Source organism: Macaca mulatta, chromosome 17 (assembly GCF_049350105.2).
Source record: "Macaca mulatta isolate MMU2019108-1 chromosome 17, T2T-MMU8v2.0, whole genome shotgun sequence".
NCBI classification, from domain to species: domain Eukaryota; kingdom Metazoa; phylum Chordata; class Mammalia; order Primates; family Cercopithecidae; genus Macaca; species Macaca mulatta.
This window is the reverse complement of record NC_133422.1, coordinates 103,379,928-103,402,044: the sequence shown is the minus strand read 5'-3', so window position 1 is coordinate 103,402,044 and position 22,117 is coordinate 103,379,928. Positions and strand designations below refer to the sequence as shown.

General features: G+C 39.7%; 1 protein-coding gene across 1 annotated transcript in view; it reads right to left on the bottom strand.

Moving 5' to 3' along the window:
• Nucleotides 1–22,117, bottom strand: part of MYO16 (myosin XVI) — a 617,076-nt gene that overhangs the window by 317,952 nt on the left and 277,007 nt on the right. Inside the window, exons 13-14 of the mRNA XM_015121440.3 lie at nt 12,336–12,463; nt 7,664–7,769 (exon numbers count right to left, since the gene is read on the bottom strand). Coding sequence (XP_014976926.3) covers nt 7,664–7,769; nt 12,336–12,463 — 234 coding nt within the window. The remainder of the gene's footprint in view (nt 1–7,663; nt 7,770–12,335; nt 12,464–22,117) is intronic.

Here is a 22,117-nt window from a genome sequence, read left to right as displayed (position 1 = left end):
ATAGACAACATTCCTGTCATGCTCACTATGTGCCAGGCAGTGTTCTAACGTGAGATGTGTCTGTGCTTGTGTGTTCTCTGTTAACTCTCGGAACCAGTGTATATTACACAGCTTTATAAGAAAAATGACATAGACGAAGTAGTTTTCCCAAGGCTCAAAGGTTGTCAACAATGAACCTGGGAGTTGAACCTGGGTGAGCTGGCTTTCAGAATCACACACTTCACCACCACACTATGCAGTAATCACTGCTGAAATACCAATAAAGGCATAAAAGGCATGAAATGAATATAAAACTACAACTACTTAACAAAATGTAAATACTCCATGGCATTCTTTCACTGTACATTGTCATCCATGAGTCAAGATTAAAATGCTAAATAAACTAGGCAATAACCAGTTTTTATCTTTAATTAGCCATTTGGCCAATAGGTGGCACTAAATAAATGTATTAAGGGAAATAGTGAAACAAAACTGGCATTATTCCGCTGCTCACCTTAATTTCAAAAACAATAATGACAACATTGCACAGTAACAAAATTTAAATAAAAATATAAATGAAGAAAATTAAATATATATATTCTCAATATTTACTTATTCAAATTTTATTGCCTTTTTTTCTATTTATAATGTATGGTATTTTTTCTACAAATTTATGTCCCTATAAGTTGTGGACTATTATGGCAGGAGTTAATCTACTGTATTTTCTAAAAGTAAAAACTTGCTGCATCCTCAATAAAAAATACTAAATCAGGGGCCGGGCGCGGTGGCTCACGCCTGTAATCCCAGCACTTTCGGAGGCCGAGATGGGCGGATCACGAGGTCAGGAGATCAAGACCATCCTGGCGAACATGGTGAAACCCCGTCTCTATTAAAAATACAAAAAATTAGCCGGGCGTGGTGGCGGGCGCCTGTAGTCCCAGCTACTCGGGAGGCTGAGGCAGGAGAATGGCGGGAACCTGGGAGGGGGAGCTTGCAGTGAGCCGAGATGGCGCCACTGCACTCCAGCCTGGGCGACAGAGCGAGACTCCATCTAAAAAATATATATATATTAAATCAATCGATATCAGCCCACTAGTCTGCTCTCTGAAAGCTATTGCATAGTAAATCCTTATTTAAGTGATTTCAATGGAATTGAATATTCTTAAAGTTGAAGTTCACTTGAGCCAGCGTTGGTGAAAGTTCCAGGTAGTTTCTTCCTGAAACGTGACTTTTCTATTCCAATAAATTTAATGTCATGGAAAATCCCCTGCTTCCAGTGTTTGAAATTCAAATGCAGGGATTAGAAACAAAACAGCCCTTCCTAACTGCTCTTAAATGGCTCTGAAATTGTATGGGGGAACAAAGCCATGTCTGTGGTGATCGGGTTCCACCCGTCCATCTACCAGGGGGTAAAGTGCACTTGAAGCACAGGACAAAGAATGTGAGCTTAGGCAGGCTTTTAAGATGGGCCAAATGAGGTGTAAGACTGACAGAAATACTTCAGTCACGTCTCTTAAGAATAAGTTTTTGACCTGCATATAATCGCCAAAAGTCATTTCTGGACCTCAGTGCTGCACTCTCTCACTTTCTAGTTGTTACCAACTAAATCTTCCTCCTCCCCTCTCTTCTCCCGAAACCTCCTTCAGGGAGAGTACTGTCTGCTGTGACAGTGTGAAACTTATAGTTTCCACTCAAACCCTTTCACTTTGGGTTCTCTTGCTCCCCACACTCCACTGAAATGGCAATCTTTATTTTAACAATGATGCCATTGTCAACCACAGAAACACTTTCTCCACTCCTCAGCATCTGCACAAAACTACACTGAAGACCACCCCAACACATCCTGACTGATACGGTTTGGCTCTGTGTCCCCACCCAAATCTCAAGTCAAATTGCAATTCCCACATGTCAAAGGAGATACCTGGTGGGGGGTGATTGAATCATGGGGGGCAGTTTTCCCCATGCTGTTCTCATGATCATGAGGGCATTCTCATGAGATCTATGGTTTAAAACTGCTAGTTTCCCCTGTACACGCTCTCTCTCCTGCCATCATGTAAGACATGCCTTGCTTCCTTCTCCTTCACCTCCTGCCATCACTGTAAGTTTCCTGAGGCTTCCCCAGCCATGCAGAACTGTGAACCAATTAAACCTCCTTTTTTTTTTTAAAATAGATTTCCTAGTCTCAGGTAGTATCTTTGTGGCAGTATGAGAACAGACTAGTACAATAACTTTTACTTCTCTTCATTCTTTTACTACACATTATTTGATAACTGCTGATCCAAATGACCTCCAATGAGTATTTTCCTAGGATTCAAGGCAAAATTGTCTCTTTAGAATGAACCAGGCTCTCTCAGTAGAATGTACAGTTTGTGTGCTTGCTACACACCTGGTCCCGCCTGCCAGCATTCCCCACGTTGGCCTGTGTGATATTCCACAGTGGAGTCTCACAACCAAATATGGCTAAACCATGTCTCTAATCAGCTCATTGTCCTCTCCTCTTAGGGCCACCTAGTGAACTTTCCTTTCATCTTATCCTGACTTTCAAACTTTCTACTAGATAGCTCCATAGATCCAGGCTGTTCAAGGATGTTCTTTTCTACTCATTTCCTTAATTCTATTTTCCTTTCAGGAAGTATAGGAAGTACTCACTTAATATCATCAATAGGTTCTTGGAAATTTCTACTTTAAGCAAAACAAGGTACCTTCTAATGCAACGAATTTTATCATAGACTAATTGGTATAAATAAGAGTTAAGTTTTTACAGCAGACAGGAAATAGTTTTGCCTCAAGTCACAGTTTACAAGAACCCATCAATGACATTGTGAAGATTTATCGTACTGGTTCATCTCTTAAATATACTTAATTTCACTAAACCCTCTAATTTTATAAAGATTTACAGTAAATTAAAAAATGTATTCAATGCTTGTATTTAATTCCTGTACATATACTCAGATGGTTTACAGATATGATGGCTGATGATTTTCGTGAACACCTTGGACACTGAATGATATTCGTGTGGATAATAATTTAAAGGGAAACAATAAAACCATAGCTGACATGGAATTTAAGCCATGCTCAAACCTGGGCAATATTTTTTCATGAGACGAGAAGTCATTTATTTACGACATTTTTTATTTGTCATGAGGAGTGAAAAGAACACACAAGTTAACTAGAATTAGTTTTACTTGAAATATGCACTGCTATTATAATCTGGACTCCCAGATGGTAATTGATTTGGGAGGGTTATATCTACCTGATCCAAAGGAATGCATTTTAGAATGTATTCGTTTGAACTAAAATTTAAAGCCAATTTACATAAGGTAATAGAGAATGCATTAAAGAAATTATACAGCCTGCTGTCTCCCAAATGATCATTTTAATAGATGACTGTTTATAACTTAGAGGGGAAACTATTGTTCCTTGTCATTATGATTAAGTCATCAGTTTCTGTCATTTCTGTTAGTTAACTTGAGGCTATTTTAGAACCATGTTGTTTTACATGTACTCTAACTCTTAAGTGTCAGCCGTCAGGATATTAACGTATTCGAACAAAGAAGATAGGTTATACTATTTTCCCAAGTTGACACTCAATGTTAAATTACTTTGAGCAGCCAGGTGCAGTGGCTCATGCCTGTGATCCCAGCACTTTGGGAGGCTGAGGCGGGTAGATCACTTGAGGTCAGGAGTTCGAGAGCAGCCTGGCCAACATGGTGAAACCCCATCTCTACTAAAAAATACAAAAATTAGGCAGGTGTGGTGGCACATGCCTGTAATCCCAGCTACTTGGGAAGCTGAGGCAGGAGAACTGCTTGAACCTGGGAGATGGAGATTGCAGTGAGCCAAGATCGTGCCACTGTACTCCAGCCTGGGCGACAGAGCAAGACTCCATTTCAAAAAATAAATTATTTTGAGCTTGCTGTAGAATTATGCAGGTGCTCAATACAGTATGAGCTTAGTAAATGGTTATAAATTAAAGTCATTAATGAACACACATGATACCATAGATATTCAAAAAACTGATTAATTATGCATTCTTTTTAAAGAGAAAAGTCTACAGAATCAGACATAAGCTTAGGGATCTATTAGAGCAGAATAAATTTTAAAATTACTTATAATTCACAGGTATAAAATATGTAAAATCACACTAATTTATTAATTAAAAAATCAGTTATTCTCATTTCTAAATGAGGAATAAGATACTATAAATTTCCAGAACATGCCAAGTAACCACCACCATGGTAGAAATCACTCTACACTGTAGCAACCAGATAAAAAAGCAGGTGACACAGAAACAAACACAAATAGCACAATATTTATTGTGCAGTATATTTCTGTATTTGTAACTTTTGAACCTTTAGATGGCATTGACTTAGGAAATGATTTAAGTGTAGCTGTCTTGCACGAATGTAATCAGACACTTTTAAATATAAAATTATGACTGAAATGCAGGTATCCTTCTGTAAATGTGTGTATGGCCAGACACATGCCAGCATCAGAGGCACCTCAGTGGAAATTTCACACTGCATCAATATCACACTTTGAAATAAGTGCCAATAGAAAGTTTTATACTATTGTAACATGGCCTATGATGTGTATATGCATTATTTTTTGTCAAAGCAATGATACAGCACATATGTACATTATTTCTTGAATGTTATACAGATAATATTGATTTATTTATAGAAAATCTTATGTTCTGTTAGTATATATGTGGAATTGAACACGATTTTCCATATATGCATTTAGTGGTCCCTTGACCTGCGAGATAATAAACAACTTTTTTTACACAAATGTGTCTTCCCTATACTTGAATGAAAAATAAAAGGTTGTAAAAAAAGGAAGAGAGGCAGAAAAATCCCACTATCTAACAAAAGCAGGGCAGGTAAGAAAAACTGAAGAAAATGTCAATGTTGGTTCTGTAAATCACATACAAGGAAACACACACAGGCCAAATGTACAGTCTCCTGATGACATACAAATGGTTTGTCCATTAAATGTATTTGATAATGTAAAGTTAACTAAGAAAGTTAACTTAGGAAACTGGGGGTAATTGAATGTGTCTCCTATACTGTCACAATACTTATTTTAGTGTATTCATTTATTCCCCACATAGAAACTGAGCTTCTCCCATGCTGTTGAGACAGCATCTCTGAATTCAAGGGACAGGCACTGGGAAGCCACTTTATATTAATAGATGCTTGTGGAATGAGAAAGCAAATGAATGAGACTGCACGGGCCAGGCTGAGAGGGTTACATGCTCAAAGGTGGCTTCAGCATAGAGTAAGAGGAAGGGGATTTAGTGTTCTAAGATTAGAGAAGAAAATAAAAACCACAACAAATGTAACACTGCCAGAAAGAATGCCGGGCCATGCCGATTTATTGGACTTGATGTAAGGGGAACAGAGACTCATTCAAGGGCTTTGAGCAAAGGAGTCTCTGGTGATACAGGCTGATGGCAGTTCACCAGCATCAACTCTCCTCTTCTTCCATTTACCAGATGAAGCTGAACACATGGCTGCCTAGTTAGCAATGAGTCCTAACTAGATAGCAGCATGACTAAGTTCAAGCCCGTAACTGTGATGAGAAGACAGGCAGCGCCTCTGCATATGATGAGCCTTCTCCCTGGACGGGGGCTTGCTGCTCCCTTCCTCTGAGCAGGTGAGAAAGTGCCTGGGGAGCAACAGGGTCTGGGCCCTACCTGACCCTGGGCAGCAGAGCTACCAACCATGGCCTGCCCCAGGGACATGCAGTAGAGGATGGCCAAGAATGGCAAAAGAAGAACAGTAACTTAGAACAGTCTCAACAATAATGCCATGTGAGATGACTCCACAGCAGCAATGACTGTGGGCCTGAAGGAAACTGGACAGAATAAGAGCTAGGAGTGATAGAATATTCAGAATGTGTTGGAAATAGAGAAACTTAGTACTGTGCAATGGCTCACGCCTGTAATCCCAGCACTTTGGGAGACTGAGGCAGGTGGATCACTTGAGCCCAGGAGTTCGAGACCAGTTTGGGAAACACAGGGAGACCCAATCTCCACAAAAAAACTACAAAAATTTGCTAGGCATAGAGACACGTGCCTGCAGTCCCAGCTACTTGGAAGGCTGAGGTGGGAGGATCGCTTGAGCCCAGGAAGTTGAGGCTGCAGTGAGTGGTGATCGTACCACTGCACTCCAGCCTGGGAGACAAAGCGATTCCCTGTCTCAAAAATAAATAACAATAACAGTAAATAAATAAATAAAAATAAAAAAGAAAGACTTCAGTTTTGGCCACGTCTTTGCAGTACACTGTGGCATGTCCAGGAAGTTCGCTGGACAGGCAGGTCTGCATTTTAAGAATGAAAGGCAGGATGGAGATTAGGATCGGGAGTTGCTGGTGTACCCATGGCACTGAGTCATGGTCATCAGCATAAGCAAGGATACAGTATCCTCTAAAATAATATTTTATTTCAACCTTGGGACAATCATCATGACTTCCAGGTGTCTGGAGTGATTTCCAAAAGAAATACAGAAATGGGGAGGATTTCATCTCTAGGCAGAGGCCCCCAGAAAGCAGACTGTTGAGTTCCATTCTTTCGGATTGGTTATTGGTTCCTGTCCTGTCTGTTCCCCCCACTGCTAGCTGTTCCTTCCAGTGGCCTTTGTCTTCTTCTGATCTGCTATCGTCTGAACAAACTTTTTAACAAAACTTGCTAGAACTATGTATAAACCAGAGAACCAGTCTATGGATAAGCACCTGTGGTGGCCTCCTTGAGTAAAATTTCTGAGTTTGATTGCGTGGAATGTTTTAGCTTTATTTTAGCTGCTAATGGGTCTTTTCACTTCCTCCTTGAATCACGGTCATATTTTAGATAGATGAAGTAGCGGGACAGTTAACACTGCAAGTGTTTCTGAATAGAGTTTAAAAACTGTTTTGGCCCCAAAGGTGCACGGCCTGCACATCAAAGTCTTTAAGGCTCACTATTGCCAATTCTTTCAGATACACTGGAGACTTATTATCAGCTCCCAGTGATCCCCCACAATAATTTCTTTTCTGGCCAGCTCCCTAGAATGTCCTAACACACCAAACTGCATTTTCTTTTTCTTTTCTTTCTTTCTTTTTTTTTTTTTTTTGAGACAGAGTTTTGTTCTTGTTGCCCAGCTGGAGTGCAATGGCGTGTCTCAGCTCACTGCAAACTCTGCCTCCCAGGCTCAAGCAATTCTCCTGCCTCAGCCTCCCGAGTAGCTGGGATTACAGGGACCTGCCACCACACCTGGCGAATTTTTGTATTTTTAGTAGAGACAGGGTTTCACCATGTTGGCCAGGCTGATCTTGAACTCCTGACCTCAGGTGATTTATATGCCTCAGCCTCCCAAAGTGCTGGGATTACAGTCATAAGCCCCTGTGTCCAGCCTCAAAGTGCACTTTCTTTGTGAACATTATCTACCTATATTACATGTTTTAGATCCAACTATTCAGAGCAAATACAAAAAGAAAGTATGTACAAGATATTTTAAATATGTAAAATAAATAAATGTTCACTTGAATAATATTAATTTGAACCCAAGCTCAATAATTTTTTATTCTTTATTTCCACAAATTTTGACCCCCTTGTGTCTATTATGATGTCCCCTCCCCTATTTGTAAATGACAATTGACTGAACATCTTCATTCACATATTTGCCAACCCAAACAAAAAACTTACATGTTTGAATCTGGAATCCAGCATGGCCCTGCTGGAGGCAGCCCTGCAGGTGAGGTGTCTTATGATTTGTTTGCTGGCTTCAGACTTTCCTGATCCCCTTTCTCCACTAAGGAAAACAGAGAGGAAAAACGTAAGTTTGAAGGAACTTTGTTCCTTTGAACAAGCTTTGTTCCTTTGAAGCTACTTTGAAGGAACAAGTAAAAATATTAACTAGAGATATTTCTCAGACACAGAAATGAGGAGGGAATGGCATATTAACTTGCAATGAGTTTGTGGTCTACGTTCACACTTCAGTTTGATGTATTTGTCTGAAATACCTAGTATATGTTTACTGTGTCACGTCCCTGATGGTGTTTCAGATGCTGGCATTACAAACAAATATGACACAAGTTCTGCTGTTCAGTATCTCACAGGGTAGAACCACCTAGTGCAGGTGAATTATGCCAGAAAGGTGTCAGGCTGAGAAGGAAGACATAACCGACTTGACTCAGCTTAGCAAGTCAACATAAAGTGAGGCGATCCTATGACAGCACGCTGTGTTGAGACATGCAGGCTCACACTTGGCCTTGGGAAAGCTGTTCATGCTTCATGAGCCTTACAGGAAAGACGTTACCTCTTCTGTGGAAAAGCTGTGAAATCTTTCTGAGCATTCCTTCTCTGTTCTTTGAAACGAAGGTAAAGTACATAGCTACGAAAACTAAGGCAGTAAGGTCTTCAGATCTCCCAGTAGATCCTAAACCTGACCTGGTTAAGTTTCCTTTTCAGCTTGCTTTTGGTTCTGCTGTTCTCTAGTTTGCATTTTTCTTTAATCTAGGAACGATCACTGAACTTTTTATTTATAATGGCATCACTTTTGATACATCCCAGGCATTCTTCATTAACTCACCCAGTGTTTACAAATGGTAAATATTCTATTCCTGACACTAGATGACATAGGATTAACATAAAATTCCAACACAGTAATTACTATTTCACAGTGATCTGCTCTACAATAAAGTTATTACTTTACCCAGACGAAAAACTCATAAAAACAGCCTTTACTTATCCGGTAACCAGAAAAACTTTTTAAAGCCCTTTTATGAGTGCTTCCTTGGTTTTCTGCCTGGAAACATCTCTTTTAACAAAGTTGATTAAAAGTGTTTGCCAGAAAAGAAGTTGAAATTTAATTATTTTCTTAAAGTGTCGAGTCGTTAATGGATGCTTCCACTCACTTGTGCAGACTTTTGAACCACTGAGGCCTAAGAGTGTCAACAAATGAGGTATTAAGTTAACATTAGAAAGCAAAATGAAATTTTTTCTGGTTTGGTACTGAGTTTTGGGACATCCATTCCAGGAATACTTGCGTTTTGATTGCTAAATCTTAAATTACCCTTTGTAAGTGCTCGTTTTGAGACACAATCGACACTCAATAATGACCTGTAAACAACTTACTAAGTTGAATTTCAAATGGTTAATTTTATCCTATTAGTAACAACGGAGAAAGCATGTATCTTCGTCCACACAATCAAGGATGCGGCAAAGCTGTATGAAAGCACACATGGTTTTGAAAGAAGAAAGAGAATCACTAAAATAGTAAGTCCTGGTAACCACAGGTGTGCACTCTTCAATTCTGCATATCAGGACTAGCCATACCGAAAGCAGTTCGCCAGCTTGCTTCAGGCAGACAGTCAGGGAAGGGTCCCCGGAGAACCTCTGACCCGCCCCACAAGTGCTTACATCAGATGTTTTTTGCAGATAAGGGAACTTGCACAGGGGCTTTGCCTAAACAAGCCCGCGGTGGAAAACTCCGTTCCTTAACACACGTGCAGCAGGAGAAATAAATCAATATGGAGCCGCTCAGTCTAAGCATGCGCACTGGAAGGACGGGGGTGGAGCCAGCAGGAATTTGCACCATAAGCCCCGGTATTCAACTAAGGGGGCACCCGGCACCCTGCTTTCAGGACCCCTCTCTGCTGAGAGCTTCCCTTTCGTGTCATAAATTCTACTCCACTCACTCTCTGGTGTCCGCACGCCTCGTTTTTCCAGGGCAAGAACCCGGACCTAGCTGAGCTAAGGAGCAAAATCCTGCATCAAAACCTTCTTGAAACTTGATTGAAGAGAGATTTTTTCAAAATAAGGGGTTGGTACATGGAATCATTAGCTTTAAAAAAATGACCCAAAGGAAAACTAGTTCTGCAGAATATTAATAAGTTCTACTGGATAAAAAGTTCCATGAGCAAATACATGTGAAAACTGTTGGGTTAAACTAAGATAAACGGGGTTCTTCACCGAAACTACTCGCTGGCCGCTGTGTGCCTTCTCCCAGGCGGGCCCCCAAAGCGCCTCGGCCTGCTGGTTCCTCCTTTTCTCCCCTCAGAGCCTTCCTAGGACCCACACTTTCAACAACTCACCTATAACAGCTGCAATGGTCATCCTAGAATTAAGTGGGAGCGCTCAAATTTACGGAAATTCTAAAGAAATAACTAATACATAGAAATAATCTAGTCCAGGGTCTGGCACCCAGTAAACTCTCAATAAACATTAGTTGTTATTGTCAACAGTGTTACTCCCTATCTCACCAATTTACAGTGCTTTTTCTAAGCAACTTTTAAAAAAATTTTCCCTATTTATCGAAGGAAGACCAGGAAACTAGACAGATAAAGCAGATAAAAATAGGGTTGCCTGAGTCTAGAATGGGTAGAAGCCCCCATCTCTGCGCCTTTCTCCTCGAGTCTAGAATGAGCAGAACGGTCAGGTGCAGTAGCTCACACCTGTAATCCCAGCACTTTGGGAGGCCGAGGCAGGTGGATTGCCTGAGCTCAGGAGTTCGAGACCAGCCTGTCCAACATGGTGACACGCCGACTCTACTAAAAATACAAAGTTAGCCAGGTGTGCTGGCACATGCCTGTAATCCCAGCTACTCAGGAGGCTAAGGCAGGAGAATCGCTTGAACCCAAGAGGCGGAGGTAGCAGTGAACTGAGATCGTGCCATTGCACTCTAGCCTGGGCAACAAGAACGAAACTCCATATCAAAAGAAAGAATGGGTGGAAGCCCCTGCCTCGGTGCCTTTCTCATCCTTGAATCTAGAATGGGTGAGAGCCCCTGTCTCAGAGCCTTTCTCATCCTTGAATCTAGAATGGGTGAGAGCCCCTGTCTCAGTGCCTTTCTCATCCTTGAGTCTAGAATTGGTGAGAGTCCCTGTCTCAGAGCCTTTCTCATCCCTGAGTTTAGAATGGGTGGAAGCCCCTGCCTCCGTGCCTTTCTCATCCTTGTGTCTTTGGAGCCCCCACCTTGACGCCCTTCTCATCCTTGTGTCTAGAATGGGTGAGAGCCCCTGTCTCGGCGTCTTTCTCATCCTTGAGCCTAGAATGGGCAGAAGCTCCTGCCTTGGCGCTTTTCTCATCCCTGAGTCTAGAAGGGGTGGAATCCCCTGCCTCGGTGCCTTTCTTATCCTAGAGTTTAGAATGGGTCGGAGCCCCTGCCTCAGCACCTTCCTCATCCTTAGGATGCTTCTGAACCCAGCACGAAAACAACCGCTAGCACGCTGCTTTGAAAACTAGAAAACTAAAGCGTGCACCCATCAGTCTGTGCCTCCATCCTCCATAGAAATTTTGATAAAATGCATACAAACATATAAGTGCTCATTTTAATATTTAAATAAGCCTTTTGAATTCTATCCAGGTTCTGACTTTATACCATTTTCATTTCAGTTTCACTTGAGTTGTGTGCTATTGTACTTATGCATTCAGTTCCAACCAGCACTACTGACAACAACTAAGGCACCGCCGTGAGTATTTACAGAGGTTTCCCTCCCTTGTAAAAGTTTGGCTGAATATAAAATATAGGTCTCTGATGCAGATTTTAACATTTAAATGTTTCTTTTGTTTTCTATTAATTTATGAGTTAAATCTAGCATTACATTTCAAATTCAAAAAATATTTTGGGCCAAATGCGGTGGCCCATGTCTGTAATCCCAGCACTTTGAGAGGCTGTGACAAGAGGATCGCTTGAGCCCAGGAGTTTGAGACCAGCCTGGGTAATATAGTGAGATCTCACCTCTACAAAAATTTAAAAATTAGCCAAGTGTGGTGGCATGTGCCTGTAGTCCCAGCTATTTGGGAAGCTGAGGTAGGAGGATCACTTGAGCCTGGGAGGTCGGCTGCAGTGAGTTGTGATCATGCCACTAAATTCCAGCGTGGGTGACAGAGTGAGACCCTGCCTCAAAAAAAAAAAAAAAAAAAAAAAAAGTTTAGGAAGTAGAATTCAGTGAACTATGAGCAAAGGTAAATAACAAGAAACAGGCTGAGAAACCTTTGGAAAGAAAGAAAATTGTATTTGGGGCAGCCCTGGATTTTGAAGAATAGTGGCTTAGGTTCACTAATATTGGAAGTTTTTCTTTCTCCATGTTTACTTAGGTTCAAAAGCAAAAACTTTTTATCTAAGCTTTAAATCTTGAAACAGAAATGAGTTTCAGGTTAAGTTTGTTAATATTGATCCAGCTACACTTGGGGCTATTCCTAGTAGCCAAGATGTTTCTCCTTTGTAACGAGTCAAATGTACTTATTGCAAAGATATACTGGACCTCAAAGTGCTGAGAAAGTAAATAAAGGTAAACCATGGGAAATTAGGGCATCTTCACCGCCAAGCCCCACGGCAAACCCGAGTGTGGCAGACAAGGTTGAGGGGACTCACCTGAGGATGAAACACTGAGGTCGCTGCTCCTGGAAGAGCTGGTGAAAGGCTCTCTCCACACAGGAGAAGAGGTGAGGAGGCAGCGAGGAACACAGCTTCCCTGAGGAGCTGAAATACAGCTGGGACACCTGGAAAACAGGGCAGCAGCAAGCGGAAAACCTGAGTGAAAAGGCACCAGGATTCCTCATCCCGTAATGAGAGTGACTTATGTCCAAGATACAGAAGTGAATGAATTTCTAATTCTGAATCTCATTGGTATGTAAAAACATCTGTAAAATTACACCCTTCTCTGCACATTTTCAGCATGCATAATGACAAAATGGAGGCTTATACTTTATCCTTCATTACTTGGTCCACAGGCTTTAATTATTCTGCTGTCTTTAAGAAGAGCAACTCACAAAAAAATGTAGTTTAATAGATATCTGTGCAGTAAGCTGAAACTGTGGTAATTTATACCAAATACAATTTCTCTCAGCAGTATTTAATTTCAATACCATAAGCTAGCCAAGGTTTTAAACTTGAATGTGAGAGGCAGTTGCAGCTGAAATGCATGTAAGTTTACAAATTTCTCAGAAAAACAAAAAAATTAATTAATTTTAGAGAAACGGTGATTTACAATTATTGCCATAATGATTCATTTCCAGTATTTTTAGTCCTTTTGAATTTCTAGTAAATTCCATTACTTTAGAATAAAAACTCAAGAGTAGGAAGACTTCTTAGCTGTGAAGAAATCAAAGTTATTTTTTATTTTGCAAAATAACTGGCCTATATCTTCAAAGATGTCAAGGTCAGAAAAGTCAAAAGAAGACTGCAGAACTGGTCCAGACTGAAGGAGAGTCAAGGGCATGATGGTTCAAAATGCAACATGCAATGCTGGTCTGAATCTCTGGCTCTATGGGCCTTACTGGGACAATGGGAAATCTTGAACAAGGTCTCTTGATTCAGTGACAACAGTGCATCAGTAATAATTTTCCCATTTCGATGACTGTATGGAGTTGACATAGGAGAATATCTTTGTTTAAATACCCAGTAAATATATTCAAGGTTGATGGAACTACGTGCCAGCAAAGTATCTTAAAATGGTTGGTGTTAAAAGTTGCTTGTACAACTTATCTACACATTTTACAGACATTTAAAATTATAGCAAAAATAATTTTTAAAGTAGAATATATGATTCACGATGAGAGTTAACTGGATGAATCTCACAATGTTGAGTGTGAGTAGTCAGATACATAACAGAACACACTATATGTCTTCACTTACGTCGAGTACAAACACAGGTGACTAATCCTTGCTGTTAGAAGTCAAGTTGGCAGTAGCAGGGGAACTGTTAGCATTTAAGGGGCTTCTGGAGTGTTTATAACTTTCTGGAGCTGAGTACCACCCACCTGCACACTTAACAACATAAGCACTTTCCTACAAACATTACACCTCAACCAAAACTCCAAAAAACTAAAGTCATCACACAGTGTGGTGCTGGTGCAAAGACTAGATAAATGGATCACAGATCACTTGAAACAGACTAGAGAATTGATGAAGATGAAACAGGAGAGTTCCCTAACTCTGCCCATAGCATGTGTGACAGGGGTGTGGCTCATCTGTTTGGCCACTGTGTGTTCTCAAACCCCTTATGGGAGGAGGAGCATGCAGATGGGCATGTGCAGGAGCTGGGGCCAGCACCTTTGGGCTCTGGCCCCCTAGTAGCATCTAGGGGTGGGTGCCTGCAAATTCTGAAGCCCAAGTGGGCATGTGTTACAGAGTGCTCTTTTAGCTTTGCCATGTATGGAAAGCTTAAGTGTTAAACAGTTCAGTGGAGCTTCTGCAATTTTTCTAGGGCAGAGGGCCAGTGTGACAGCTTTCTGTATCCTAAGCTCTTGTCTGGCATCCAGGAAAAATCAGATCACACGTGGACTTGAAGGATGGTGAATACAGGGTTTTTACTGAGTGGTGGAGGTGGCTCTCAGTGGGATGGATGGGGAGCTGGAAAGGGGATGGAGTGGGAAGATGATCTTCCCTGGAGTTTGGCCATCAATGGCCAATCTCTTCTCCAATCATCCCCAGCTGAACTCTCGACATTCAGATGCTCCTTCTCTTCTCTCCTTCTCTGGCACTCTTCTGCTCTTCTGTTCATCTGCTTGTGGAGCCTGTTGTTTGGGGGCACAGGATGGGGGGCATGGTGGGCCAAAGGCAACTTTTGGGCATGAAAACAGGAACACCTGTTCCCATTTAGGGCTGTGGGTTTCCAGGTTTGAGGGTGGAGTCTTTGCTGGGGAACTGCTCTCTTCTACCCAGTATCTCCCTGCCTCCTGTCCATGTCATACATACAGTGTATGACCAACCAGGCTGCACTACCTCTCAGTGGTAAAAGGTGCTGCTGAGACGACTGATCGTCTATTTGTAAAGAAAACAAGTGTTGATCTCTATCCCAGAGCATGTGTAAAAATTACTTATAAATGAATTTAAATCCCAAATATGAGCAGCAAAGTTTAAAGCATTTTTACAAGCATATAGAATGACACTCTTATGATTTGTATGTAAACAAGGAAATAGGATTTAAAAATATAAATTATAAAGAGAATGGTGGAGCAATCTTAATACATTAAATTTAACAAGCCCTGGTCAACCATATAATGATAAAAAATAAGCAAAGACAGAAAGGTGTATAAGCTGTGCATATAATCAGTAGATCAGCAGCAATTTATAACATATTCCTACGAATCAATTTACAAAGGGAACTATAATAGAAATTTGGGCAAAAAATATAAACTAAAAAGATGGAAAATAAATGAGAAAGGATAGAAAGCTCTCTGGTGCTATTTCAGACTATAAGATGCTATATTACACACAAAAGCCTAGCAGAATTAATCATAGTTTAGTCATAATGATAATAATAGCCTGCAGGCACTCTATGCATGGTGCTGTCCTCAGCATCTCACAGGCACTTACTCATGCAGTCCTCTAGAACCTATGTCTGGAGTCAGATAAGTATTTTTATGTTTACAGGCAAGAGAATTGGTGCTAACAGAAGTCAGTGACTGGCCCAAGGGGACAGGGCTAGGTGGTGTCAGAGCTTGATTTCCAAATGAAGTTGTCTCTTGGGCTGGGAAAACATGTCTATACTACTGAATCTTGTAGTTTTAACTAATTGGAAGAATTATCTGGCAATATCTTCTAAACTTGAAGATTCATATTCAACTGGGAATATCTCTGTTGAAACTCTCAAACATGAGCAAAACGAGAATTTATAAAACAATTCTTAGGACTCTTTGTAAGAGCAGGAAATACAGAAGTTAGTTAAAAGTCTATAATAAAGATTAATAGACAAATATAACTTGTTGTGTGTCATTACAAGAAAATTCTAGAGGGACTTTAGAATAAATTAGGTCTAAAATTTTCAAGATGGAAAATTTTTGAAAGCATGAGGGCTGATCAACAGCTTTTTTGTAAAAGAATACAGTTAATGACTGGGCGCAGTGGCTCACGTCTGTAATCCCAGCACTTTGGGAGGCTAATGTGGGCAGATCGTGAGGTCAGGGGATTGAGACCATCCTGGCTAACTCGGTAAAACCCCATCTCTACTAAAACTACAAAAAATTAGTGGGCATGGTGGCACACGCCTGTAGTCCTAGCCACTCGGGAGGCTGAGGCAGGAGAATCACGTGAACCTGGGAAGCGGAGGCTGCAGTGAGCTGAGATCATACCACTGCACTCCAGCCTGGGCAACAGAGTAAGACCCCATCTCAAAAAAAATATATATATATAGTTACTATGTTATGAGTTAATTAAAATATAGAAAATAGCGGTATACCCACTTTTTGAATGTATATATGTGTTCATGTATATAGTAAACATATGAAACACTGGATGGAAGGATAATAACTTCAAGATAACCATTATCACCACTTATGAAAATAAGTAGGTTGAAGTGGTATTTACCCTGTGTTTATAGAAGAGTATGTCATCTATCTAATCTAAGACATCATACAATTAAAACATACTGTTGTTTTTGTACCACTCAGAAAATAAATGTTACAATTAAATTAGGACACAGTGTTTTCTTACCACACCCTTACGGCTGCATCCCAATCACAAAAGTACATGTGAAAAAAAATACAGCACTTTTAATTTTAAATGTTTTTAAAAGAGATATGAAACCAATATGCATGGTGGGCACAAAACTGTCTGTTGCATTCTGCTTGAACTTTTTTCATTTTAAATTATTCCAGAAGTTGCAATGAATATTAAGAATAATTAAATGATAGTGATATACACATTATCATTCATAAAACTAAGGAGTTTTAGTCCAGCTTCATTTTCCAGCAGATCCAATTTCTATTCTTGTTTGAAAACCTAACTACACTATTTCACTTCTCCCCAAGTTCAGCATAGACTTAGGCTCTAATTTGACAAACTGTTTTTCAACTCTCTATTTTGTAAATGAGAATTTCATTAGATGTTCAACAGACACAAGAGACAGCCTGGATCATGTATCCATCTGTGTGTACATGGAGTTCATTTCTCTTTCTGACTATATATTTTTTCATTTTCATTTTTTTGAGACAGGGTATCACTAAGCTGCTCAGGCTGGAGTGCAGTGGCCAAAGTATAGATCACTGCAGACTCCATCCCCTGGGGTCAAGCAATCCTCCTGCCTTAACCTCCCAAGTAGCTGGGACTACAGGTGCATACCACCACAGCTGGCTAGGGTTTTTAAATTTTATTTATTTAAATCTGTTTGGGCTTAGATATTGTCTTTATGCCAAGTTTTACTAGAGAGTAGATGTAGGTGATGAGCCTTGAGTGTCTAAAGAAAGTTATTTCCTGATAAACTCATAACCTCTCTCAGCTCCCCTTTCATGTAAATCTCTTTCCCATGCAGTGTTACAGTTCGTGCTGTGGAACAGTCCATTGCTACCACCTGGCAGCACATTGCTTGATGCTGATTCTATGCTTTATACATAATATAATTATGGAAATAATAATGACAGTGTAATTCTATAAAACCTTGAGGATTTCTGCTTATGCAGTCCCTTTTTTCTGAGTGACTGACAAGCCATCTAACTTTTTTATTGGTTACCATCCTCACTGTTAATATTGCACATTCTCATGGGGTCCAGCGAATAGCAGCAGGGCCAGCCACTTCCTTCCCCACCTGTCTTTTCTCTTCACTTCACTGTCTTCTTTCCTTATTTGTATCATTTGAAACAAGAGGATTCTTGGTCAGGGGATATTTTAAGCACTCCATTTTAGCTCATAGGTGAGATGACAAGAGCTCAGCCTTGCTAATCATTGATGGACTCTGGTTCCAGGGAATAAGTTCCTTCCTTCCTAATAGATAAAGTCCCTCCTTTTCTTCACTGGTCATTACACTTCTCAATAAACCACCAACAGATTGCAGAACCCTGCCACGTTCATTTCTACAACCACCAATGCTTCCACAGCTTACGAGACAGCCATTGAGCCACTGGCCCCCATCTCTGGCGAGCCTAGAAACTTTGTGGAACCTCCCAGACGCCAATGGCTCCAAGTGCCCCGGGCTGCTGGTGTTGCACTATGCTATGAACATCTCACTCTGTAGGCCTGTGTAAGTGTCCCATTTGTTAACTGTATACCTATCTATAGGTGACGTATTTTGAGAAAGCATGTGTTTGTGTTTACAAAAGATCACATATAATAATAATAATGAAACTGTCTGCCTCTGGGCGCAGCACTTGTGCTGCTGAGAGAAGCCTGCCAAGCATTCACTCTGGAGTTGCATGACCTGGACATTAACGCTAGCTCAGCCACTCATGGGAAGACTTTAGAAAATCTGCTTAACCTCAAGTCTCAGCTTATTCAACTGCAGAGTCGAAATAACAACTCTTATACTGTTTTGCCTGCCTTTTGAGATGGAATGTGATAATACATGTAAAGCCATTTGAGGCAGTTCTGCCATGTAATAAGCACTCAACAATGGCAGCTGTTTTCATTTCCTAGAATTTCAAATATTATAGTCTTTTAACTTCTTGCTCACATCAAATTGCATGGTTCATTTCTCTAAATAGTCCTACATATTTTTTAAACCCCATAATGTGGCTCTAGACCATTCTTCTGCTCATCAGAATCTTACTAATTTTTTAAGATTTGCCCTGATCACATTTCTTTTTTATTGTGATACTTATTTTAAAAAAAAAAAAACCCTGATAGGGTTTATTCCCGTCTAACCTCTTGACTTGCTAATTAGGACTACACACCCTCAATACAGCTATTTAATTGTTGTCCTCAGCTCGAAGTGAAGTATGTGATTTTTTCATTGTTATTTGTGTTTTGTCTCTAGCATGTCTACACAGTGCTCAAGAACGGGACACTCTAAGTATCTAAGGCAATGTATTTTCTTATAGAATCAACAGATCTTTGTTGGCTTGATGATGCATTTTTGTTTCTGATTTTAAGGTTGCTTTTTTGTAAAGCCCATGCAGGAAGATCTGGCTCCTTTCTATTTTCTCTTTCTCCCCTACATGTAACATGTTTAAAATGAATGATATTACGTGTCTTCAACATAAGCACAATAATGGACCCTGTCCTGGTTGGTTGTACTTCCTGTGGAACTGCCTGCTGACTCGCCGCTGTGACCCGCATCCTGGCAGTGGTGGTTGTTAGCGTCAGATCAGCACTGCTGTGGCAGAAAGCAGTCTAACCGGGAGGCCTGCCCGCTGCCTTGTGTAGACGTCAGTTTCGAAATAAAGTTTGCCTCAAGAGAGTTCTATGTCCATGATTAATAACTTGCTAGAAATAAAAATGAATATTATGCAAAGGCTTAACATAACAGAGTTCATAATGAAATAAAACTAAAATGCAGATGTTATATGTGAATTTCTTTTTAAACATGAAACAGAGAAGTCATTCTCCTGGTCTTTATAGTCTATAGATATAATTATATTTAATGTTTTTTTTTCTTGTAAAGTAATCGGCTGGGAAGAAACCCAAATATTTGAACAAAATTTGTCATTTAAAGCAACAGACATAATACAATGATAACCACTAGAAACAAAAAGAAATAAATTTTTGTTACGTGGCCTAAGGACAAGATTGTTTTAATGAATACCCGATAGGTGACTAGTTGATATTATTTACTAGGCACTAATATTGCTACAGGGAATAACCACTAATTCAATGTAAAATATATGTCCTTACAGCAACCTAATATCTATTATTTTATGGGTTGTTACCTATAGACAAGGAGAGCACAAACTATTTGATTCTACATAATGGATGCCAAGTTCAGAAGGACTAGACACTTTCGCCTTTTCTTATGACCTATAAAAAGCAGGTAATTTTACTGTAAGCTTTATATCAGCGCACCTTTTACCTGATATATTTTTTGTATTTATTTTCCATTTTTTCCATTTTCGTTTTATGACAGTTAGAAATGATAAATATAAAAGGTGGTCTGTGTGTGTATATACATATATATGCAAATTCATTTTATAAAATCATAATACTTACATATTAAATACTTAATTCATATACAGAAACATATTTAGATTTTATTTATATTAATAATTGTATAAATTATAAGTTGCATTAGCTATTTTCAGTTTTAATAAACTATTCTAGTAATGATCTCAATGTATTATATCTTATTCTTACATTAATAAACAAATATGTCTCTTAATGTGTTTTTCCTTTTCTCTATGAATGTGTATTTCTGAAAAAACTGCAAATACAACATATTATTTGAAGCCATAATACCACCATAGTGTCAACACTTTAAAAACAAACACACCACAACTTAACAGTTTTTTTCCCAGCACAAGATACAATATAGTATGACAAGTTGTGTCATACTATAAAAAATTATTATGTTAAATTTTGGCTAATACTTAAAACTTTCCCTCTAGATCCATAGAAGCATCCAAATAAGAGTAATTTTTTTTAACTTTTCATTCAATTATTCAAAGCTGACTTTTGTCTCACTGTTAATTCTTGTTAACTCTACAATCAACTGTTACCATAAACATAAGCCAGAAATAATATATTAATAGTAACTTTAAATAGGGTGTGTTTCTCTGTCTTTCCCCTCCCACCCCTTGATGCATACATAATTTAAAATTTAAAGGCATGAAATGCCAAACTAACCTAGGTATTTGAGGGCAAATGATCGTCTGACACAAATGCAATAAAAACAGATACAGTCTCCTTCACAGCTGTCATGATGCAGCTACTATCAGTGAAATTCTCCTAACCATGAACAATTACAAAGACTGGATCAAATACAAATCAAGTATCTAATGGCAGGGATAGTAAAATCAGCAAAGCAGCAATGACTTAGGGAGCTAAGATCTTGAAGAAAATCAGGATGCACCGGGCCACACGGGATCTTTTCCATGCCCTCCTCCCAGCACACATTGCCACTGTGCCCTCCTCCCAGCACACACTGCCCCTGTGCTGAGCGTCTCTCAGCAGCATCACGGAAAGTCAGCCTAAGTGTCTCATGCTCAGCAGAGATTGGAGCAGCCTCACACAGTACTGGGGAGACACAAATCCAAGTTCCGGGTTCAGAAACAGAGGAAAGCCAAAGGAATATCAGCCCAACGTTTCACCTGAGTCCAGTAAGGCGGCTCGCCTTTTCGAAGGGAGGCTGGGCTTGGTGGCTCACGCCTGTAATCTCAGCACTTTGGGAGGCCGAGGTGGGCGGATCACGAGGTCAGGAGATCGAGACCATCCTGGCTAACACGGTCAAACCCCGTCTCTACTAAAAATACAAAAAAATTAGCCGGGCGTGGTGGCGGCGCCTGTAGTCCCAGCTACTCCGGACGGACACTGAGGCAGGAGAACGGCGGGAACCCGGGAGGCGGAGCTTGCAGTGAGCCGAGATCGCGCCACTCACTCCAGCCTGGGCCACAGAGCGAGACTCCGTCTCAAAAAAATAAATTAAACGAGACTTCACAGGGTCAAAGGTAGTTTGTCTACAACTTGTGTACCCACTAGGAGGAAAAGTCAAATCTTCTTGGAAGGAAGATAACATCTTCCTAGACCCTACGGTTTTTTTATATTGGAAGTTCAATATTCCATCAAAAATCCCCATGGATGTCAGTAAATATATCCATATATGTAAAACAAACACACACACACACACACACACACACACACACACACACACACAGAGTCACATTGTAGAAACAGACCTCAATATTAGAGTCATAAGACACAGGATTAAAAAACATCACGTTCAAGAAAATAAGTGGCAAGATGAAGATGAAGAATTTCACCAGAAGCCTGGAAACTCTAAGAGTATAAAATGAAAACGCTAGCATTGAAAAAAATCACACAACAGACATCAGCATTTTAAGGAATGATTCATTAATCATTCCTTAAAGTTTATCAGCAGATTCAAAACAACAGAAAAGATCATTTAAAATATGGCCAGGCAATTATCCAGACTGTGGTCAAAGAGAAACAAAAGTAGAAAACAAAGATTAATACAGTTTATGTTTTTATAGACTTTCTACATATATACATATATATAGATTTTTACAGAAAGAAATCACAAATAGATAATACCTTAAACTAATTGACAATGAATTTATGAAATATCATACATGTAGAATTCAGTAAAGCTACATTTAAAGTAAAATTTAAAAGGCCCAAATACTTATTTTAGGAAAGTCAGGAAATCAAGGACATATCTATATAACATAAACAATAATCAAATTATACCCAAATAAATTATAAAAAAGGAAATTTTAAAAACTCAGAAAACTCACAAATTACCAACATATGGAATAAAAAGAAGTCACTCA